This window comes from Rhea americana, unplaced genomic scaffold (assembly GCF_003343005.1).
Source record: "Rhea americana isolate MKP2758 unplaced genomic scaffold, rheAme1 scaffold_9, whole genome shotgun sequence".
NCBI lineage: Eukaryota > Metazoa > Chordata > Aves > Rheiformes > Rheidae > Rhea > Rhea americana.
In genome coordinates this window covers 9,109,807-9,129,225 of record NW_028187088.1, presented here as the reverse complement: position 1 = coordinate 9,129,225, position 19,419 = coordinate 9,109,807, and the positions used below count along the sequence as shown (strand labels likewise).

The 19,419-nt window shown below is 38.5% G+C and overlaps 1 protein-coding gene across 1 annotated transcript in view; it reads left to right on the top strand.

Annotated features, from left to right (window-relative positions):
* The first annotated feature begins 20 nt into the window (after window positions 1–20).
* SYT10 (synaptotagmin 10) overlaps window positions 21–19,419 on the top strand; it is a 33,864-nt gene continuing 14,465 nt past the window's right edge. Inside the window, exons 1-3 of the mRNA XM_085324026.1 lie at window positions 21–228; window positions 12,022–12,379; window positions 18,469–19,033. Of these exons, the coding sequence (XP_085180152.1) occupies window positions 78–228; window positions 12,022–12,379; window positions 18,469–19,033 (1,074 nt within the window). The 5' untranslated portion in view covers window positions 21–77. The remainder of the gene's footprint in view (window positions 229–12,021; window positions 12,380–18,468; window positions 19,034–19,419) is intronic.

Sequence of the window (19,419 nt, the reverse complement as noted above, 5' to 3'; positions counted from 1 at the left end):
GCGCCGCCGCCGCCCTTCTCGGCCCCGCCGCCCCGCGCCGGCCATGGCGTAGCGGCCGCGGGAGGCCGGCGGCGAAGATGAGTTTCCCGGCGGAGGACGGCGTGGGCAGCCTGTGCCACAAGGCGCTGCAGATCATCTCCGAGCTGTGCCTCGGCGGGCAGGTGGAGCGGGAGAAGTGCGCCGGCATCTTCCCGCTGGAGACCGCCCGCCAGGGCATCGGCGGCACAGGTAGGGGCGCGGCCGCGGGGGCGGCGGAGGGGCCGGCGGGTGTTTCGTGTCCGCCAGCTCCGTGAGCCCCTCGGGAGCGCCGGGCAGCTCCCCGCTCGGCAGTGCCGACCCTCCGCTGCGGGGAGAACTGCGGGGGTGGAGGTAACTCGTCGCAAACCTCCAGCGTGGTGGGAGTCGGAGCCGGGATTTTGACTCCTGACGGTGTTGATCTTTGCCCGCGGATTTCCCTGTTGTCTTTATCTTTTAGAATCGGCGCTGCTCTTTTGCGTTACTCTGTACGGTACTGTCCAGGTTGGTGTGGTTTCGCACAGTACTTTTTTTTTTTTTTTTTTTTGGGGACCTTTGAAAATTAGACCAAGTTCTGTGCTTGATTTCTGTCTGAAGTGATTATTAGTAACCTGTTCTGTCGGTGTATAAATGGAAATAGCTTGTCTCGTGGCCAGCAAATAACAAATGTACAGCTCAAATTAATAATAATAATTATAACAAGTCGTGAGAAGCAACAGGTCCTGAGGACGTGCCCCAGCCGTGGTTTTGCTACCGCGGTAGCTGCTACTATTTTCTTCTTCTTCATTATTATTATTATAATGCCGGCAGGTTTTACTGCAAAATCCGGACTGTTTGTATTATCTCAGAACAGAAAACTGTTGCCGCTTGCCTTCCTCAGAGCGGAGCGATCTTCTTCCCAACTTCGGTGCCTACGCGCGTCTCCCAGCGCTTTTGGCTGCCTTAAGACGTTTGGAGGCAGCGCGGAGGTTTTCCGCCGCCGAAGACGGGCGCGCCCCGGCCGCCGCGCCGCTAGCGGGGCCGCTCCGGCCCCGGCCCCGGCCCCGGCCACACCGTTGGGGCAGCAGCGCCGGCGAGGCAGGGGGGAGACGGGGCGTAACGTGGCTTTTGCACCAGCCCAGACCGCGCTTGTTGTTGTTTGTACCTGCAATCTACCGAGCGCGGGCTAGTCGCACGCTGCGTTAATCATCATCGTCCACATCGGAGGAGACTGCCTTAAAATAAAATTACTTTACGGAGCCTGGAAGAAAAAAAAAGGGCGGGGGGGGCTTTGAAAAGATTCGTTTCTCTGCCTGGCGTTTAGAGATTACTACACTGGGGTCAGTATTAGGTGGTTAAGCGAGTATTTTTGTATAAACAGGTGGGATGTGAAGGATACAAAAATGTCCAGAAAGGTAAAGCAAGGTTTGCTCTTCAGAAAATGTGAATCTTCAATGCTTGCCTTGATACTGCATTGCGTATGGTAACAAGAGCTTCTTTTTGTACATTTCGTCAGTCAACAGTGTTGTTGGAGTTTTACATTTGAAATCCTTAATTTGAAATTGTTGAATTACAAAAAGTTGGTAATTGGCAGATCAGAGGCTTGAACCACTGATCCCACATCTCAGCTAAGTCCCTAAACCTCACATTTTCCTGCTGTAAAAGAAACCATTATTAGATGATAGGTGTCAAATGTATTTACACTCACATTAAATTAAACGTTGTCTCATTAATTAATAGCATGGCTAGTAAGCATATTTAAATACTTTCTGACTCCAGAGAAAGAACAAACAATCATTGTTGGCACTCGACAGTATTTTAATATGTAAACTTGGATAGACAAGATAAAAATATCACTCGTGTGAGTACACTCACGTGAATTTTATGAAGTGTAAGCTGTAATTATAGTGCTTAAGAGAAATATGGTTATTGAAAGGTGAACAGACAACTGTGGAGATGTCTCTCTTCTAGTCTTAAAAAGCATGGAGAGTTCCTATTAATTTCTATGAATAAAGTTATCCACAATGTTGAACATCCATCCATTCATTAAAGGTGGAAAGGTTAAATGTTCTCTGTCTTCATTCTGCCAGTGAAGCCATAAATGTTTGTTTTTTTTCTGATATATCTGTGCCTGGTACAAAGGATAGTAGCATTTGGTGTGAGAGTCCATATCACATAGCCATATTCTTCTGTGGCTGAGTAAATTATGCTCACTTCTGTGGTCATACAGCTGCAAGTGTTCCTACTCTCTCGGGGGAGAAAGGAGCAGTGCTAAAGTACCCCTGACAATTTTGCTATGTCTCCAAACAGTGATGAGCAGAGAGCTCTTCCTCAACGCATGTCCAGGCTGGGTGGYACACATCATGAAACCATTTCAGTTATTTGCTGTCTTGGGCTCTGTGCAGCTATAGCAGCYTGTTGGGAATCAGCAACTGCAAAAAGCCCTGAAGTGTGCAGAGAAGAAACCAGCAGAGTAAGAGTAAGATGTTTGAGTTGTTAGGGGAGCGTATTGAGGATGTGGAGAGGATAAAGAAAAGCCTGTGAGTGGGTTATTACAGTATAATAGATTATTTCTGTATGTTGTTATATTATAGAATGCTAAATACTATAATTACTATAAGTAAAATACTAACACTAAAGTGAAAATCCAAAGCTAGGAGACCACACAAAAAGAGATGAGAAAATGAGAGCAGTCTATATACTGGCAGAATATTCCCACTTTGAATGCTGTCTTCATTCTGGTTTCTCCAACTGAAAAAGCAGATACCTAGAAGTGACACGAGGTAGCATAAGTAAGARTCACTAGTGAGATTCCATTGGAGCAAAGAAGGTTAAAAGACTAAGAGACCCACATTTGGAAAGGAGAGAATAATAAAAGTTGTATTTCAGAAAGTAAAAGAGGGGATAGTAAAAAGGAAAGCAGACCACTTCTGTTTAATACAAGAATAAAAACATGCACAGGAAGTCAAGAATGTTAGACAACTAAAACTGTTGTAATATGGTTATATTGTAGGTGTGATAATTGCCTTTTGATCAGTAAGAGTGTAAAGAGCAGCTGAGCTTCTTAGAGGAACCAGATAGTTGAGAAAAAACATTCGCTGCCCAAATCCTAGGCTAAAAGCAAAGTTTGAGAGAGTATTAACTTTGTCCCAAGTTTCATTAGCAAGTGCAGGGGCTGGGCACTAATTTTGTGGTTATGTATGTGTCTAGGTATGAGAATGAAACATAACAGAGTCAAACACAGATGACAGGAAGCCAGAGACACAGACAGAATAAAAATAGAGAGTATGGCTTTGGGGAAACAGAGCACAACAAAATAAAACAACAAAGCAGGAAGGAGAGCTATTCAGGTATACTGGTGACTAAAATGAGACTTAGGATAATGAATAAGAAAATAACCTCCCCATGTTCAATTCCCCTTATTGTCAGAGAAGTAAGAGTTTGAACATTCTTTTTGGACAAACAGGATTGCATCAGTGAAATCCTTGATTTTTCATTTTTTCCCCCTCCCAGTGACAGCAGCAAAACCTTAAAACTCTCATTTACTGCTCACCACTTGGGTCAAGAAGGGGTAATCGTAACTAATCTATGGAACGCACAGCAAAGAACCTTACTGAGAAAAATATTTTCTGAATTTCTAAGAGCATTAGACAGTTAGTGAAGATACAACATCTGCTGTTATATTTTCTGCCCTGGTAATTACAAGGACTATTAATTCTCATRTCTCGGAGGACTGTTCAAGAGAAAAGATTAGGAAGCTATTTACATTTATGGTACCTTTGTATAGTTTGATGACTCTTTAAGCTTTCCTCTAAAAAGTATGTTTTTGGCAAATTGCAGAATTAGATGTGCAACTGATTTTTCTTACAGACACCTCCTTTACTTCCAATACATTTTAGCAAAATTATTAAGGTATTTGTCAAATAATGGGAAGAATTCATTTGGAAAATAAATGGGAGCTACAGGTGCGGGATTGTGCCTACCAAAATTGGTCTTTAATCCAAAAAAAGTATTTGCTAGAAATGTCTAATTTCACATGTGCAGCTTGACTGTACCTGTATTTATACGCTGGTTATCTGGTTAATAAAGAACTCCACTTTTGCCAGTATCCCTCCTGATTTTCAAAGAAGCTGAGTACATCAGAGTTCTAGCTGGGGGCAGTTTCTAAAAGTTAAGCCAGTTGCATGAAGTGTAGTGAAAGGAGGTGAATCCTGCTTTACAGACACATGTTTAAAATTCATTGCCATTGCATATCCTCTGCAAATGGCAGGCATCTGCTGCTGTTGTTGCCTTCGTTTTTTGGTCCGCCAATGCTACAGAACTTCAGAATTTCACTACCAGTTCTCATGGGGTACCAGCATCCAGAACCRAGCCAGGAACCCAGTGGTTATCAATCAGGAGGACATGTTTTAGCCAGTGGTCTGCAGAGTGATGTTGACTCTGGCTTATCAGACAATAAATTTCTAAGTTGATCATGCAGAGAACATCTGCTTCTCCAGGTTCCTTAGTTGCCTAAATATTCTACTCTCAATTATTTTATTATCATAAAAGCTCAACCAACTAAATTTCTAACCCTCCCCCTAGCTGACAGTTTACTATGGGAGTATAGAAGTAATAAGAACACACTGGAGCACCCTAGACATTGCCATCCTGTCGTACAGTCTATTTCTTCCTAGAAGAGCAGAGTCATGGGTCCTCCTGCTGTAGCCACTTTGAGTGGCTCTGTCAGCCATCAGCTGCTTCACTGCCAGCTCTCTGTGCTGATGGCAGCTGATGATTCTCATTCAGCCCTGTTTCCCTTAAACATACATATGCACACATATATATTTAGTATAAGCTGTAAGTGTACTTACAGCCAGCCTTTTCTTGGCTTAACTGGATAACAGTCCTGTTCTCTGCCTGGATCCATTTGGAGAAGAGAAACAGATTTACTCAGTAATATGTTATCAAGTTCCTCTTAACTGCGCCGACACAAGCATGAAGGGGACTGCAAATGACTTGAATGAATGTGAAGAATACTGTGATCAATGTGGGAATGTTGCACAAGAAAGGCACATTTTTCTTCATAAGAAAGTAACTGTTGTGTATAACAATTGAGCATTCTGCAATAGAGAAATGGAATAAAATTAAATAATAAACATTTGAGCGGGTAACATATAGATCAAATTATTTATGCTGTAACTCATAACCTGGTCAGAGCAAAGTTATTACCAGAGGGAAATACGGTTTGGTGGGGAAGAAAAAGTGCAGGGTTACTGAAAACTATGCTTTCCAAAATTGGTATTAACAAGCTGTGAAAAACAAAAGTGCATCTAATTCAGCAGCATAAAGGTAGAACAGAGGGCTAAACATACTACAGAGACCAGACTAATTTACAGTAAAAGCAAAGGCAGTCAAAACAATGCAGAAGTACTCAACATAAAGAGCAGTGATACACAATAAAAACAAGAGTTGTGAAAAAGAATCTTCCTACTTCATCATTTTTCAAAGAAATATAGATGAAAATACCAAAATGGTTACACAGCTGGAGATCAAATCTGTGATGATGAAGATAAGGAGACACAGTGCTTTCCTGGGTCTCATCATATGYGTGAGATTATTGTTACCTAATGTTGGGCTTGAATAAATGTAGCCAGAACGGTTCAAAAATGACACTTGAGCTGTGTGAACCTTGTTATAGCTATGGCATGTTCAAGATTAATGGCTGTCCTATGGGCCTAAGATGTATTTCCATTTCATTTTCTTGTCTGAAAGAGGATAATGAGGTATTCTTGCAGATATTTACAGACACATTCTCACAAATATGAGAACAACATGAGACCAAGCCCAAAGCTGTTTTGGGGGGTAATAGAAGGCAAGGAGGGGGCAGATACAGGCTGAGCAGAGATGGAAGTTTATCTCCCATTGAGATTAAATGAGAGTTAGAAAGTACGAAGGTAGATAGGCTGGAAAAAGCCTTGGAAGGAGAGACAAATAATCTATGTTTTGAGTGATAGAGGCCAGCATTTAGTGCAACAGATTTTACTCCCTACACTGCAGGCAAAACATGATGACCCAGTCAGGTAAAGTGAGAACCATCTTTTCTAATTACGTACAGCATACTAATCATGTGCTGAGGCTCATAATTACACAGCTGTTGTGGCAGGTTGCTTCTGATTTGTCAAAAACAGAAGGCCAGGAAAAGACTAATAAGCTTTTAAGAAATACCTGCATTCCAGTATCTGAAATTACCTACTATGTGACACCACTTAAAAGGCCCATATGTGGAGTTTGAAATGGCAAAAAGGGTGTTTCCTTTGTGACTTCATAACTGTAGATGCTTACATGCATTAATAAATAACTTAGATAAAACTATTTTGATGAAAGATTAATAATTTTATATGCTATATGTATGTAATAAATCAGTGATACATGACTCCTCCTGACTTCCTTTACTGTTAAAAAACATGACACTTTAAAGCCCTGTTAGCTTTAAGAAGCAATAAACCAGCCAGTAGATGGTGATAACTGTTTTGAGCAAATTCCTACATCATCAGACCGAATTAACAGCATGGGAGGGAACACATTTACAACAGGGCTAGAGTCAAAAAAATTGAGGAAGACCTTCAAAGTACATTTTTTTCATGAGAAGTGGAAGTCATATCTAGACTTTTAAATGATAAACTGTTTTTTTGCAGTTTGAAAGGTAGGTCAGTGTTTCAAGGTTCAGCTTTTAGGGAGAAAATACAAGATGCTGTATCTGTTACTTTCTGAGGCATGCTGAAGCATTGTGTCCCCAGTCCATTTTATTTGGATGAAATGGAGGTAATCGTGGAAGATCTACTAATGCCAAGTAAAAATGAAAACAAACAACTTTTGATATTTTTCAAATTTTCTCAAGGAAAAATGAACAGCAGAAATGCTGAGYTGGACCACCTAGTTCAGCTATAAGGGGATGAAGGAGATCTGCTGGACCCAAACATTGATAAAGGCTCCTTCCTCCCTCCACCTCAGAAAACCTCTGGAAATACAGAAGCATATTAACTTACCTGAATGAGCTGACTCTTGATGTTCTAGAAGACAATTCCATTTACAACAGGCCCCTTATGGATGGTTAGCAAGAGAAAAGAATTAAAAAGAGTGCTTTTTAAAAAGTTAGAGACAGTGTTCTTTAAGTATAAAGAGTAACCCAGATCTATTATATACCAAGAGGGAACCAAAAGAGACTATATAATCCCTTTTTCCCACACTTGCTTTGCTGACAAGAGCAGGTTCTCAGTGTAGTGCTTCACAGGCATGTCAGACACAGCTCATCTCCTGCCAGCCAAAAGCAATCGCAGCAGGCGCATCTAAAGCTGGTGCAATACTACTGTGCTCTGCAGTAGTCCTGGAGTATGAGTCTGGGGTGCACTCTTGTCCTGCAGACTCGTCCCCATCCCTTAATCTCTGGAAGGAGCTATGTGACTGGAAGCACTTCTGCATATCCTCTGGCATGTGATCTGACTTGCGAGAGGGACCCAATTGTGTGATTTGGCACAGTTATAGTGGATTACCTCTGCGTTGTTCTGCCTGACACTTACACACATGGACAACGAAATCACAGCACACACTGGTCTCTCTCTATGCAAGCTCATGGGTTGATGAAGCATCTTTTCTTCCAGGCTAAGCATCAAGGGATATATGCTGTAAGGGCTCTCACCAAAATGTAAAAAAAACTTTATTTGATAGAAAATGGAAGTTTGCTAGCATGCATGTCTGTGAATAGATTTGTGTACAGAACTTGGCTGAGGCAAGTTTCAAACACAAATGGTTAGAAGCCATCGTACAGAAAGCAATGCTCAAAGCAATCCCAGGCATCTAGAAAAAAAATGGGCATGTTTCCACATTACTTGCCTAATGTGAAACATTAGATGTCAAGGTGGAAATGTTTCTCAAGAGATTTATAAAAAATGCAGAGAGATTTTGAAGGAAGGATAGTTCAGGCACTCCCAAAATAGACATGACTTTCTCAAATGAGAAATACAAAATGGCCTGAAATTTCAGCATCTTGAAAGAGTAATTTTAAATGGAAAACCATGAGTAAATAGGACACTTCCTGTCATGAAATTTGTCAAGACTATGAAGATGGCATTATGGATAGAGGTATATAATGAAAAATCACCATGAGTGAACTGTTAACTCTATTGAAGTCACAGTAATATTTCCCATTAATCGGAAAGAGATATGTAAAAGACAGGATTTTCTCCATGTTCAAAAGTTTATCTGGCTTGTAAACAAGAATGACAAGGATAATGCTCCTTGCCCAGATAAATATTCAGAAAAGATGTCCTCTTCTGTTTGAAYATGTAGCATTGAAAACAAGATGTAGTTCACCATGTTTTTTCTCTTCCTTCATAGAGACCAGTGAGAACATTGTTTAAACTACTGGCAATTAACAGTGTCCCAGCAGAATGAAAGCATCTCCATCTGCATCTAAAAACTTAAGCAATCTTTATTTTGTCACCAGTTTCACATCTTTAAATTATTCTAATATATATAGAATGCAACCTTTCTTGGATAATAAATGCACCCTTCAGTACCCATTTTCCTTCCCAACCAGGTTTCCTTGATGGGGATGTGAAGAAATTCCTGGTCTATAGAACTGTTTTGCAATGTTTTGTTGTCTTAAACAAAACTCCTTATAAAAAGAGCAATATAAGAGATATACCAGTCTAACATATAGAGGGTTAGGGAAGCTCTGTTTGTCTGCTGTTCTACAGATGATTTCAGTCTTCAAATAGTAGCAAAATTCTCTTAATAGTTGTTCAATTGAGTGACTATCAGAAGCGAAGAAACAAAACAATATTCTGTAGCTTTTATGCCAATTTATGTGACACACTGATTGCTTTATAGCGATGATTACCGTAGATGTAATGAAATTAATTTTCTTTTGTAATGAGCTATTTTTTTAGTTAAATTCCTGGCAACTGTAGTATTTCATATTTTTGTTTAAGTATTTTGTATGAAAAAGTAAAATATGTGAGGCTCCTAAATTCATTGGTAAAATACCAGGTATGGAAACTATAAGTTAGAAAACRATTTCTAAAATTAGCTCTAAGACATTGTTTTTGCTCTTGAGTGTTCAGACATTTGATGCAGTTCTTTTGAGCTATAAAATACACATTTTCTGTAAAGATTTTGGGGCTGATTTAGAATTTGAAATAGGAAATACAGAAAAAAGGAGGGGAAGCATGAAAGATTGGAGTAGGTGTTTAAAAGGGACACCAAGTTATTTGAAGGCTGGAAAAAATGTCTTGCAGTGAGAAACTTAAAATAGGACTGATTAGAAATGCTTTGATGGAATGTTCTTCAGCTGAAGAACAAAACTGAAACTCTGCTGCAAGGGGTCAGTTTTCACATTTCTGGTTTTGAAATGTTTCTAACTGCTTCAAAGTTGTTGAAACACCCTATTTCAACATATTCTAAATGAAAAATTACAACTTTCTGTTCTAACAGTCTTCATCTCAAGGTGTAACCTATTTATGTCAAGTGTCTCTAAATTGAGCTGGAAATATTACAAATGGCTCAAAATGATTTTTTTTTTTTTTTTTGGTGAGAAAGAGATGTTCATGAACATTTTGAAGAGTTGGACTTTGTGTTAGGTTTTGAGGGTGAAAAAACATTTTCTCCAACTTGATTGAAAATTCAACTGGTTCAGATATCAAAAACATTTCACTGGGGCAGAAATATTATCTACGTCTGTATTCATGAGTTGGATTTGTTATGGTCATTCTTTGGCCATTGAGGCCAACTCGCATGTAACAGCCTGCATCCATGCCATTAAACTCTGTCATCTACCAGAACAGAGGGGCCACATACAAACTGTCTGTTGGGAATGATCATTGGCCTACCCTCATTCCTGAACCATGCCAGAGATCGGTTGGGAGAGTATGAACTGTCCCAGGTTAAAACTGTTCCAGGAACTACTATGGACAATTGGGTTTCAGTGACTGGGTTTGTTTCCTTGCGTCATTTAGTTTCTTTGTATTTTGCATAGACATATGTTATGAGTGCCAAACAGTTATTTAGTCTTTCATACAAAGACATAAAAGAAGCAGTGACTGTAAATTAGAACTACAAAATGCAAATTAGCAACACAAATTTGCAACAAAGAGATCACTATTGAAAGAAGCTGTAAACTCGGCATCTCTTCATGTCTTGATGTTAAGATCGGACACTCTGCTACAGGATATGCACAAGCCAAATAAAAACTACTGAGCTCAGTAAAGGTAACAGAGTAAACAGTAGATCAAAACAAATAATCTGATACCTGGGGATACATTCTCCGCAAAAATCATACACAAAAGTGTTGTTCACTTCTTTATTACATTATTATTAGCTATAATTTTGCATTTAATTATATTATGTGTCTTAAATCAGAAGTTGCTGTAGAAGTTTCTCATTAAGCTAACATGCAAATTCCACAGGCTACATTTTGATATTTATCTATAGACAGAAAAGGGTGACATCTTTGTCAGGACTGTCAGGAAATGTTCAAGAAGGCATAGTTCTGATGAAGGCAGGGCAGCTGTTTGTGCCCAGCTCTCTAAATCAAGAAGCACATTCCCTGTCATTTCCTCTATGACACTGCTAGGACATGTATGAAGTAAAGTTATGCAAAACTGAGTCTTTCAAATCTCAAGACTGTAAACGTTTTGTGTTTTCTTTTGCTGCTTTCATGCCTTTTCATTTCAAATGGACCTGAGCTCGGTATTTGTTACTAAGTGATGTATCTGGTAATTATACGTTAATAAAAAAACCTCAAATTCTCAACTGGAAACTTAATCTCCCTAAGTGACCTATGTGCTACATTGTACTTCATGGAGCCAATACATGCCTAGAGGACTGTTTTTTTCCCCTGTGATCTCTTAGAAAAAAATATGTTTAAACTGGTGCACTTTTCTACTGGTTCAATTTAGTAGCCTGGAGCTATGGATGCAAAATATTAGCTGTAAAACTGCCAAGCCTTGTTGTAACAAGCAGCAATAGTTATTGCTTGAGGGATATTTAAACAGGATTTACTGAATATTTTTAAAATATACAAAAGGCTCTTTTCAAAAAGAAAGGATTTTTTAGTTATATTTATGATATTATATGATATTGGAAAAATTGAACTGAAACATGTCACATATAATAAAACTCCTAATTAGGGCCCTAACTGGCACTTCTCATGATCCACCATCTCATAAAATATGAGTGTGTTCACATACTCTAGTTGATAGGAAATCTATTTTCCTTACTTTGGCAGTGCTATTGGATATGTTAACCCACTGTGACAGAAAAAGTCAAATACAGGGCAGCAGTGGTAACTAATGTGTATGATATGATCTCTGTACAACTCAGAATGTCCCTCAGTGAATTCTGACTCTAGCTTCAATTTCAAAGCAGAATTTTAGATACCAGCATATATATGCTGTCTTGATCTAGTAGCATTTAAGATTTAACCCCAATAACTGCAGCTTCTTAGTTATGACAGATTATAGTCTGTCTCTATTTTTGCCCATTAAACATATTTTAACATGTTTCTGAAGCAGCTAGCACGTAGAGTTAAAGGTTTGAAAATCTCTAAATAAAATGTGTATCAGTCTGGATATTTAGAACTGATGTATCTTTATGCACATCTACATAAAATGTTGTCTGTGATTTAATTTTGGGGTAAGATCTGTTGCTGAGCCAACATCCCTCAATAACAGTGCCTGTGTGTATTTTGGACCATTTGGGTAGTCTCTTCCTTCTTGAGAAGTCTGGCTGATTATGTGTGGCTAGTGGTACAGCTATTGATCCTTAGCCTCAGCAGTAATGGATGGAATATTTGTGAAGTAGATATTAGAGAATGATAATGTTTTAAAGGTATTATAAACRTGAATATCAAAAGGGAGGAATATTAAATAGAACTTTAAAACTCTACACAGGATAATCATTAAAATTCTTCCATCTCCTTACCTATGTTGTTTTTTTCCTCTCCGTGTTTGTCTGTCATGTTGGTCTCCTCTTTTTGATTCCTTGCAGACATCTCAGTGAGTCTGTTAGCAGTAGTCGTCAGCTTCTGCGGGCTCGCCTTGCTGGTAGTCTCGCTTTTTGTCTTTTGGAAGTTGTGTTGGCCCTGCTGGAGAAGCAAACCTCTCACTTCTAATGCCAGTAATATCCCTCAAAGCAACTCCAGTGCTCCTACAGAGGTTTTTGAGACCTGTGAGAAAAAAGAAGTTAAAGAAAATGGAAAATCTTCAACAAAGGTACTTGAAGCTGCATTGAAAATTAGCCACACTTCACCTGATATACCAGCAGAGGTCCAGAATGCACTGAAAGAACATCTGATCAAACATGCACGCATGCAGAGGCAGATCACTGAGCCTACATCATCATCAAGGTAAGAGACACTCAAATTTATGGCGTATTTCTTGGGAATAGGTAAAAAGCCAGATCATTCTGCCCAAGAATTTCCCAGATCCTAGATTATTCACTGAGTTCTTGTAAGTTGTGGGTAAAACAGCAGTCATGTTAAGCCAAAGCCTCCATGTCCTATGAACAGAATATTCTGAAAAATAAGGTGCATCTTCAGTTACACAATTTTTTTAACATACAAACATTAAATCTATTATATTGTGCTGCTTTGTCAATATACATGTTACTACGTCAAGCATTTCCATTTTAAGTTTTGTGTACAGGGAAAACTATATCAGGGTTATTTTTTAAAGTGCTGCAAGTCTGTGTAGTCTGGCTTTTCAGGAGATATTTTTATTGATACAACAGTTGCTTTTGCAGATGAAAGTTTCCTTCTTCATTAAATAAATGACAGATTTGTTGTTGATGGCACATTCCTTTAAGACACAGTTTGCCACTTTTAAAGGAATTAAAATATTGGTCTAAAAATGTAGATCCTTTTGGAGTCATCTTAAAGCACTACAGATTTTATAAAGATTTTTAAATAAATAACAAGCATATAGCATAGCTGAAGTGATTTATTTTGTATTAAAGTGGAGGGGACAAACTTTTATGTTGTCTCAGGTACTGGATTATGTAGATATGCAGTAAAAAAGAGATGTGCAGTGATCTATAGTGTCAAATAGGGTGTTTTTTTTTCTTTTTCCTCTGCACACATCATCATCAGATTTAATGCATGAGGAACAAACAATGAAATACAAAGGTCAGATCCTTCTTTATAAAAAGAAGAAGAAGAATGTTTTGTAAACACAAAATAGGAAAATGAAGTTTAGAGGGAGGTCAGCTGTGGTATTGCATAATGATATAAATATAGAATGGAATATAGGAATATATGGAATATAGGAAGTAGCTTTCACTCAGTAGATCATTTGCTAAATGAACACATGCTACTAAAGCAAAAAAGTTGCATTACAGTAAGCATTGGAGCCACCATATTGCAAAAGACACATTCTTTGCATTCAGTGGACAAATATTTTGCTGGCCTTCTGTGAGCTACTAAAACAGCATTTTGCCAGCGTAGTACATTCTTTGAGATGGGAAGTGCTGAAGTGCTTTTTTCCAACCATTCCAACATGTGGAACAGCCCACAGGCAACCACAGGAGGCTACCAAAAATTAGAGCGCTCCAGCCAATGGAGATCTAATTGACTCTAGCAGCTCAACCATCTCCTGAATTTAGAGGCTGTACAGATGGCTTTAAGCTACATCGCCCTGCCTATGCCTGGCTCCAACTACTGTATCCATCTAATAAGAGGGGGAGCACAGTATCCAAGCCATTCTGAGGAACTTTTCCAAAATTCTGGGAAGACAACTCTGAATTGTAATTGTCATACTGGAAGTAGAGGTACCAAAACTGATACAACTTAGCATGACAAAGGTATTTCTTAACAGGATATTATACAGTTGAATATTAATAGAAAGAGTTTTATCCATCATGTACCAGCAGGTAAATCTAGTCAGATCACCATGTCCTAAATAGGCAGAAGAAAAAGCTAGTCGACAATGAACACAAATGCTCTCTGTGATACTGTAGAGAAAGAAAGATGTTCCAGGAACACGGTCCAGAGTAGTTTCAATACGGAAAATATTTCCACAGACCTCTGGAGTAATTGGACTGGGACCTAAACCCATAAAACATCCTTGAAGCTAAGGACAATTTTATGAAATTAAAACCTGTTATCAATCCTATTCTCTCTGCACAGGTTGGTAACTTTGTAAAGGAGCTTTTTTCTTTCTATCCCCTCTATATTATCAGTGTCAAATCTTTCTTCAGAGGAACAAATCCTTCTCTTTAAGTAGCCATCCCACCTTAGCCAATTAATAGTAGGATGTTTGGAGACATCATTATCCTTTACAGTTTGCTGAAAAACTCTGCACCCTTGTAATAAACCCTTTTGACTATGCAGAAATGCTGTTTTCTGTGTTTACAAATGCATTTTTCTATACCTCTGCTTGTTTCACGAAGCTGCTTGCTTACTGAATTCTAAAATTCCCATAACCCATCTTAATTATGTATTAATGTATGAATTTCATGTATGTGATGAGGGCTGGACATTTGAACCAACTTTTTGTTTGTGTCACAGGTTGTTGGATCACAGAATTACTAAAAGCTGCCACAATATCCTTCCTTGGGAACCTTCAGAGAAAGGGAAGCCTTTAGCAGGCATGAAAGTAGCATAGCTTTTCCTTCTACAACCTTCACTGCAAAACTATTTCATTGTACTTCAGAGTCCTGAGTGACCAGAATACACTATCTCCTAACTCTACTCAGTTGACAGGGGATCTAAGAGAAATATTTGTCATCTGGGTTGTGTCGTCTCACCTGAGCTTTTGCAAAGAAAAGAGTTGTAACAAATTCTCTGATAGCTACTCATAATTTCTACCTACCTTGCCAAGCTGCCATGTGAAAGTCAAATGCTGTTTTTTGTCTTCTTGCAGCCACCAACTCTTAATAAAAGAAATAGAATCATATTAACTCATTATAACTAAAGCACAAAGAATTTAAAAAGCCATTCAGAGCAATAATAAAATGTGCGTGATCACTTTTTCTGAACTGCACATTTAACATAGATATATGTTAGCATAGGGAGATGGTGTATTTTTGTTTAATTACCACTGTGTCATTTTCATGGTTTCCAGTAATATGAAAAAGTCCTGCTTATTAAAAAAAAAACAGTTCTTAATCCCCATTAACTAGTAAACTACAATAGGTGGAGCATTCCTCCATCAATGCTGTACATTAAACTACATTTTAGTTCTGTGTTAAAGAGAACCACTCTTTGTAATACTTCAGGAGGGTATTTGATAATATAAATTACTGTTTCTGTGATACTCCTTCATTCTGGTGTTCATCTGTAGTTTCAAATGACATATTCTGAGCTATTTAGCATAGGTGGGAAAGGAGCTTGTCATTTAGCTCAGCAAAAACTAAGCTCCTAAGAGCATAAAGGCAAAAGTGAGGTGCTTGGGAATGTTAAGGTTAAAAAAAACTAAACAGGTCTGTTGAATTTAGGTTTTTGCAGGAGAGACAGGAGCCCTTTTTCTGTCTAAATGTCACTTCATTGTCTGTGTCCATTCCTGGCTCTGGTCATAAAGATTAGCCTCATGTCATCCAGGAGAACTAGAACAGAGTCATCCGTCACAAACCTCAAATCATAGCAGAAATCACCATCCTATCCTTCTTTTCTGTCTTACTTATGGCAATCGTACCAAGTTAGGAATTAGCTTCCTACTATCATTATTCCTTTACAAGTACAATTTTGTACTGAGGATTTACGTACTGATTTACTATGCCTCAGAGTGTATTTGTTCTGAGTTAAGGAAGACATGCTTATTATATGAGTGCTACCTAGGAGCCAATAGTGGTCCAAGTACCTGGATTTGCACACGTTAGTAGCTTTGCAGCATCTTCACAACCTGGTTGCCTGTCATYCTTGTACTTCATTATAACAGTCATTAATTCCTTTGTTATTGCAGAACAAAAGAAGATAAATATGTTGCCATGACAACAATGAAGCATCTTAATAATTAACAGACCAATTAGCTATCTTGGTGAAATGCTGTGACTCAGAACAGATTCTAGGTGCTATGTAATTAGAATATTGGCTCAGCAGAGCAAAAGCGCTACTGATTACCACTTTGAATAATCTTAAAGCATTGGTTTACTCAGTGACACCTTGCAGCAATGACTAGCCTCACTAGAGGATCTTAACATAGATTTGAAATTTTGAATGGGGGTTAATAACTTAAAAATCATAGACTCGGGTTTTTACCTTTTATTTTACAGGTATTAACTCAGGTCATCTATGCAGGAGAATAAAAGCAAAAACACTTATTTTTATATCCAGCTTAATTCAAACACTGGAAAATGTCACACAGTCACTTTCACTGTTTCCCCTGCATAGGCAGTTTTCTCTACTGCTTGTCTGTGGCAGGGTTTGAACATGATTATCTGGGCATATCTGTACCACAGTCGCAGGTGTTGAGGAGCACTCAGAAAGGCCTGCCTGCACAGATTAATCTCCTTAGCACTGATTAAAAGTAGCTGTAACACAGATCTTTGTGGACTTTATTTTGAGGCAGAGATACCAGAGCACTAGCATATGAATTGTTGATTGCCCAAATTTTTATTGCCAGTACACTCTGGGTGGAGTCCAGTTCCCTCCTTGTGTTTGGCCCTCTGAGAACACCTACTAGGCTGAACTTTCCACAGAACAAAGACAGAATAATAATCCTCAAATTCCTTGCTGACATGATGATTTTTTCTTTTTCTGACTTGCTTTGCCTTTTTAACTCCTCGCTCCATTCCGTTGTGGACATTGTATGCTATGAATTTGGGGACTCTTAACATTTGAGGATAAAAAAAATCTTTGAAGTGGTCTGTCTCTGGAAAAAATGTAGAATGTGTTATCAGAGGTGTGTGTTATTTATTTAAATGGAAGATCGAAACACCTGGATTTTCTGGAGCCACTTCAAATCTAGACTGTGAAGTCCTCCATCGCCTCTTTTTGTGTTACAGTAGGGCTGTTCCCTACATCTAACACTGCAATAGCCAAAAGGGGAAATGTGCTTGTCTATTATTGATGACTGCAGATTACCCTCTTTTATCTCTGCTCAGCTAAACTGCAGTAGTTTTGTACTTTTTGTCTTCTGCAACCACTTCACTTACAGCACAAATACAAATAGTGTCTATGAAATGAGTCCTCATAGCTTTCAAATGGACAATTTACATTTCTGGTTTAAAGAAGGAAGCACAGCTGTGTCACCTCTTGTTTTCAGAACACAACACCACAGAGAAACCAAGCAATAAGGCAGGCTGCATTTGGCATTAATAAGCAATTGATTGAAAAAGCAGAGGAAATTCTGACAATTAAATCATTTTCAATGGCAACTAAATGTACTTGCAGGAGCAGATAGTGTGTTTTTTCCTGGACAGACTGTAGAAGCAGTGAAACACCATGGAAGTGTGAATACACCCAAAGAAATGAACTGGACAATATGGTCATAATGGTACATGCTGATGAATAATTCTGTGAAGAATTTTGACCAACTTTCTTTTACTGCTGTAAGGCTGTATGGCACACACAGGTTTGATTTCACTCTTAATAGGAAAAGCAAAAATTTCCAATGGTGTTCATAGGTCAAGATAAACCCGTAAATACTCTGCATGTGCCACATAGTATCCAGAATTACAGGATTTTAAAAGTAACATGTCTTTGTAGGAGTACATGAATCAGTTTTTTGATACACTACACATAAGAGTTTGAGAAGAAAAAAAAGCTATCACAAAAGAATATTGACTAAAGCTTTGAAATGTATTATAGCCAGAATAAATATTCACAGTATTATTGGAGAAGGGAACTTGTACCTCACTGTAGCAAAGACCTAATACAAATATACAATATGTATTAGAATGGTGCCCTATATTGGCAAAGCACTATGCTGAAGACATCCAGGCATAGCTTTTCATGGCCTTTTCATGGCCTTTTCGGTCCTTTCACAGTAAGCAATGTTAAGTGTAGTTAATATTTAATTCAAAACAAAACAAAACAAAAACCAGCCTTCAGACAACAGGATGTATTGATGACAATGCTATGGATGATATTTTTTTTCTGCATGACTACACTTTATTTATACCCTAGCACTGTAGGAGCAAGCAGTGTTGGAGCTACCACTTACTACATGAAAGAACCTGAATTCAGTTTTAGCTGCATAGCCTGAAAACAATATTATAAATGTATATATTGCTAGGACAATGGTGTGTCTCAGATCAAGAAGGTCAATTCTGAATGATCATTTCCCTCAAGGATGTTTTAAAATTTGAAAAACATTTGGGAGAATTGTTTTAAATTTATTTTTAGTAGATGAACCTTTATTAATTTTGACTTCCTGTATTTTCTGTTTAGTAACACGCAGATCTTTTCCAGGAGATAACAATGGCTCATTCTGTGTGTGTGTGTGTGTGTGCGTGTGTGTGTGTGTGTGTGTGTTTATGTATGTGTATGTATGTGTGCAGGCACAATTCTTTCAGGAGGCATTTACCAAGGCAGATGCAAGTGTCCAGTGTTGATTTTAACATGGGGACAGATCCAGTTTTACAAAGGGGAGAGACAACAACCAGCATTGGGAGAATAAAACCAGAACTCTACAAACAGAAGTCTGTGGATTCTGATGGGCAGCAAGAAGATGTGAAAACCTGTGGAAAACTTAATTTTATTCTCCGGTATGATTATGAAAATGAACTTCTTGTTGTCACAATTGTCAAAGCCTTAGATCTGCCTGCTAAAGACTTCACAGGAACATCTGACCCCTACGTTAAGATTTATCTGCTTCCAGACAGGAAAAAGAAGTTTCAGACACGAGTTCACAGAAAGACATTAAATCCTGTCTTTGATGAAATCTTTCAGTTTCCTGTAGCCTATGATCAACTCAGCAACAGGAAATTGCATTTCAGTGTTTATGATTTTGACAGATTTTCTAGACATGACATGATTGGGGAAGTTATTCTTGATAACCTTTTTGAAGTCTCAGATCTCTCCAGGGAAGCCAATGTATGGAAAGACATCCACTGTGCCACCACAGTAAGTAATATGTTCCAAAAGTGTTAACATGATATTTTCATTTCTCCTTTGTAGTTTGTGGCAGAGCATCCTGTTTATCAGCGTGTCTGAAAGAAGAAGAAAAAAGTTGTCAATATTTTCCTTTGAGCATAGAGAATAAGATGCTTAGGAAACTATAAAACTTAATTGCTAAAAAATCTTCTGGGAACATCCTGTCACCCTCATGGCTCACTATATGAATGTAAATTAGGTTTATTAATTAAATAGTATATCACAAAGAGTCACTGCTTAACAAGAACAGTTAACATTTTCCTGTTAGCAAAATGCTTTGTCCTTCAAAGTGTCCTCCTATTAAGGAACAGAACCCTCCCTGCTCTTGTTAGCAGATTTTCTTGAGTTTGGAATCT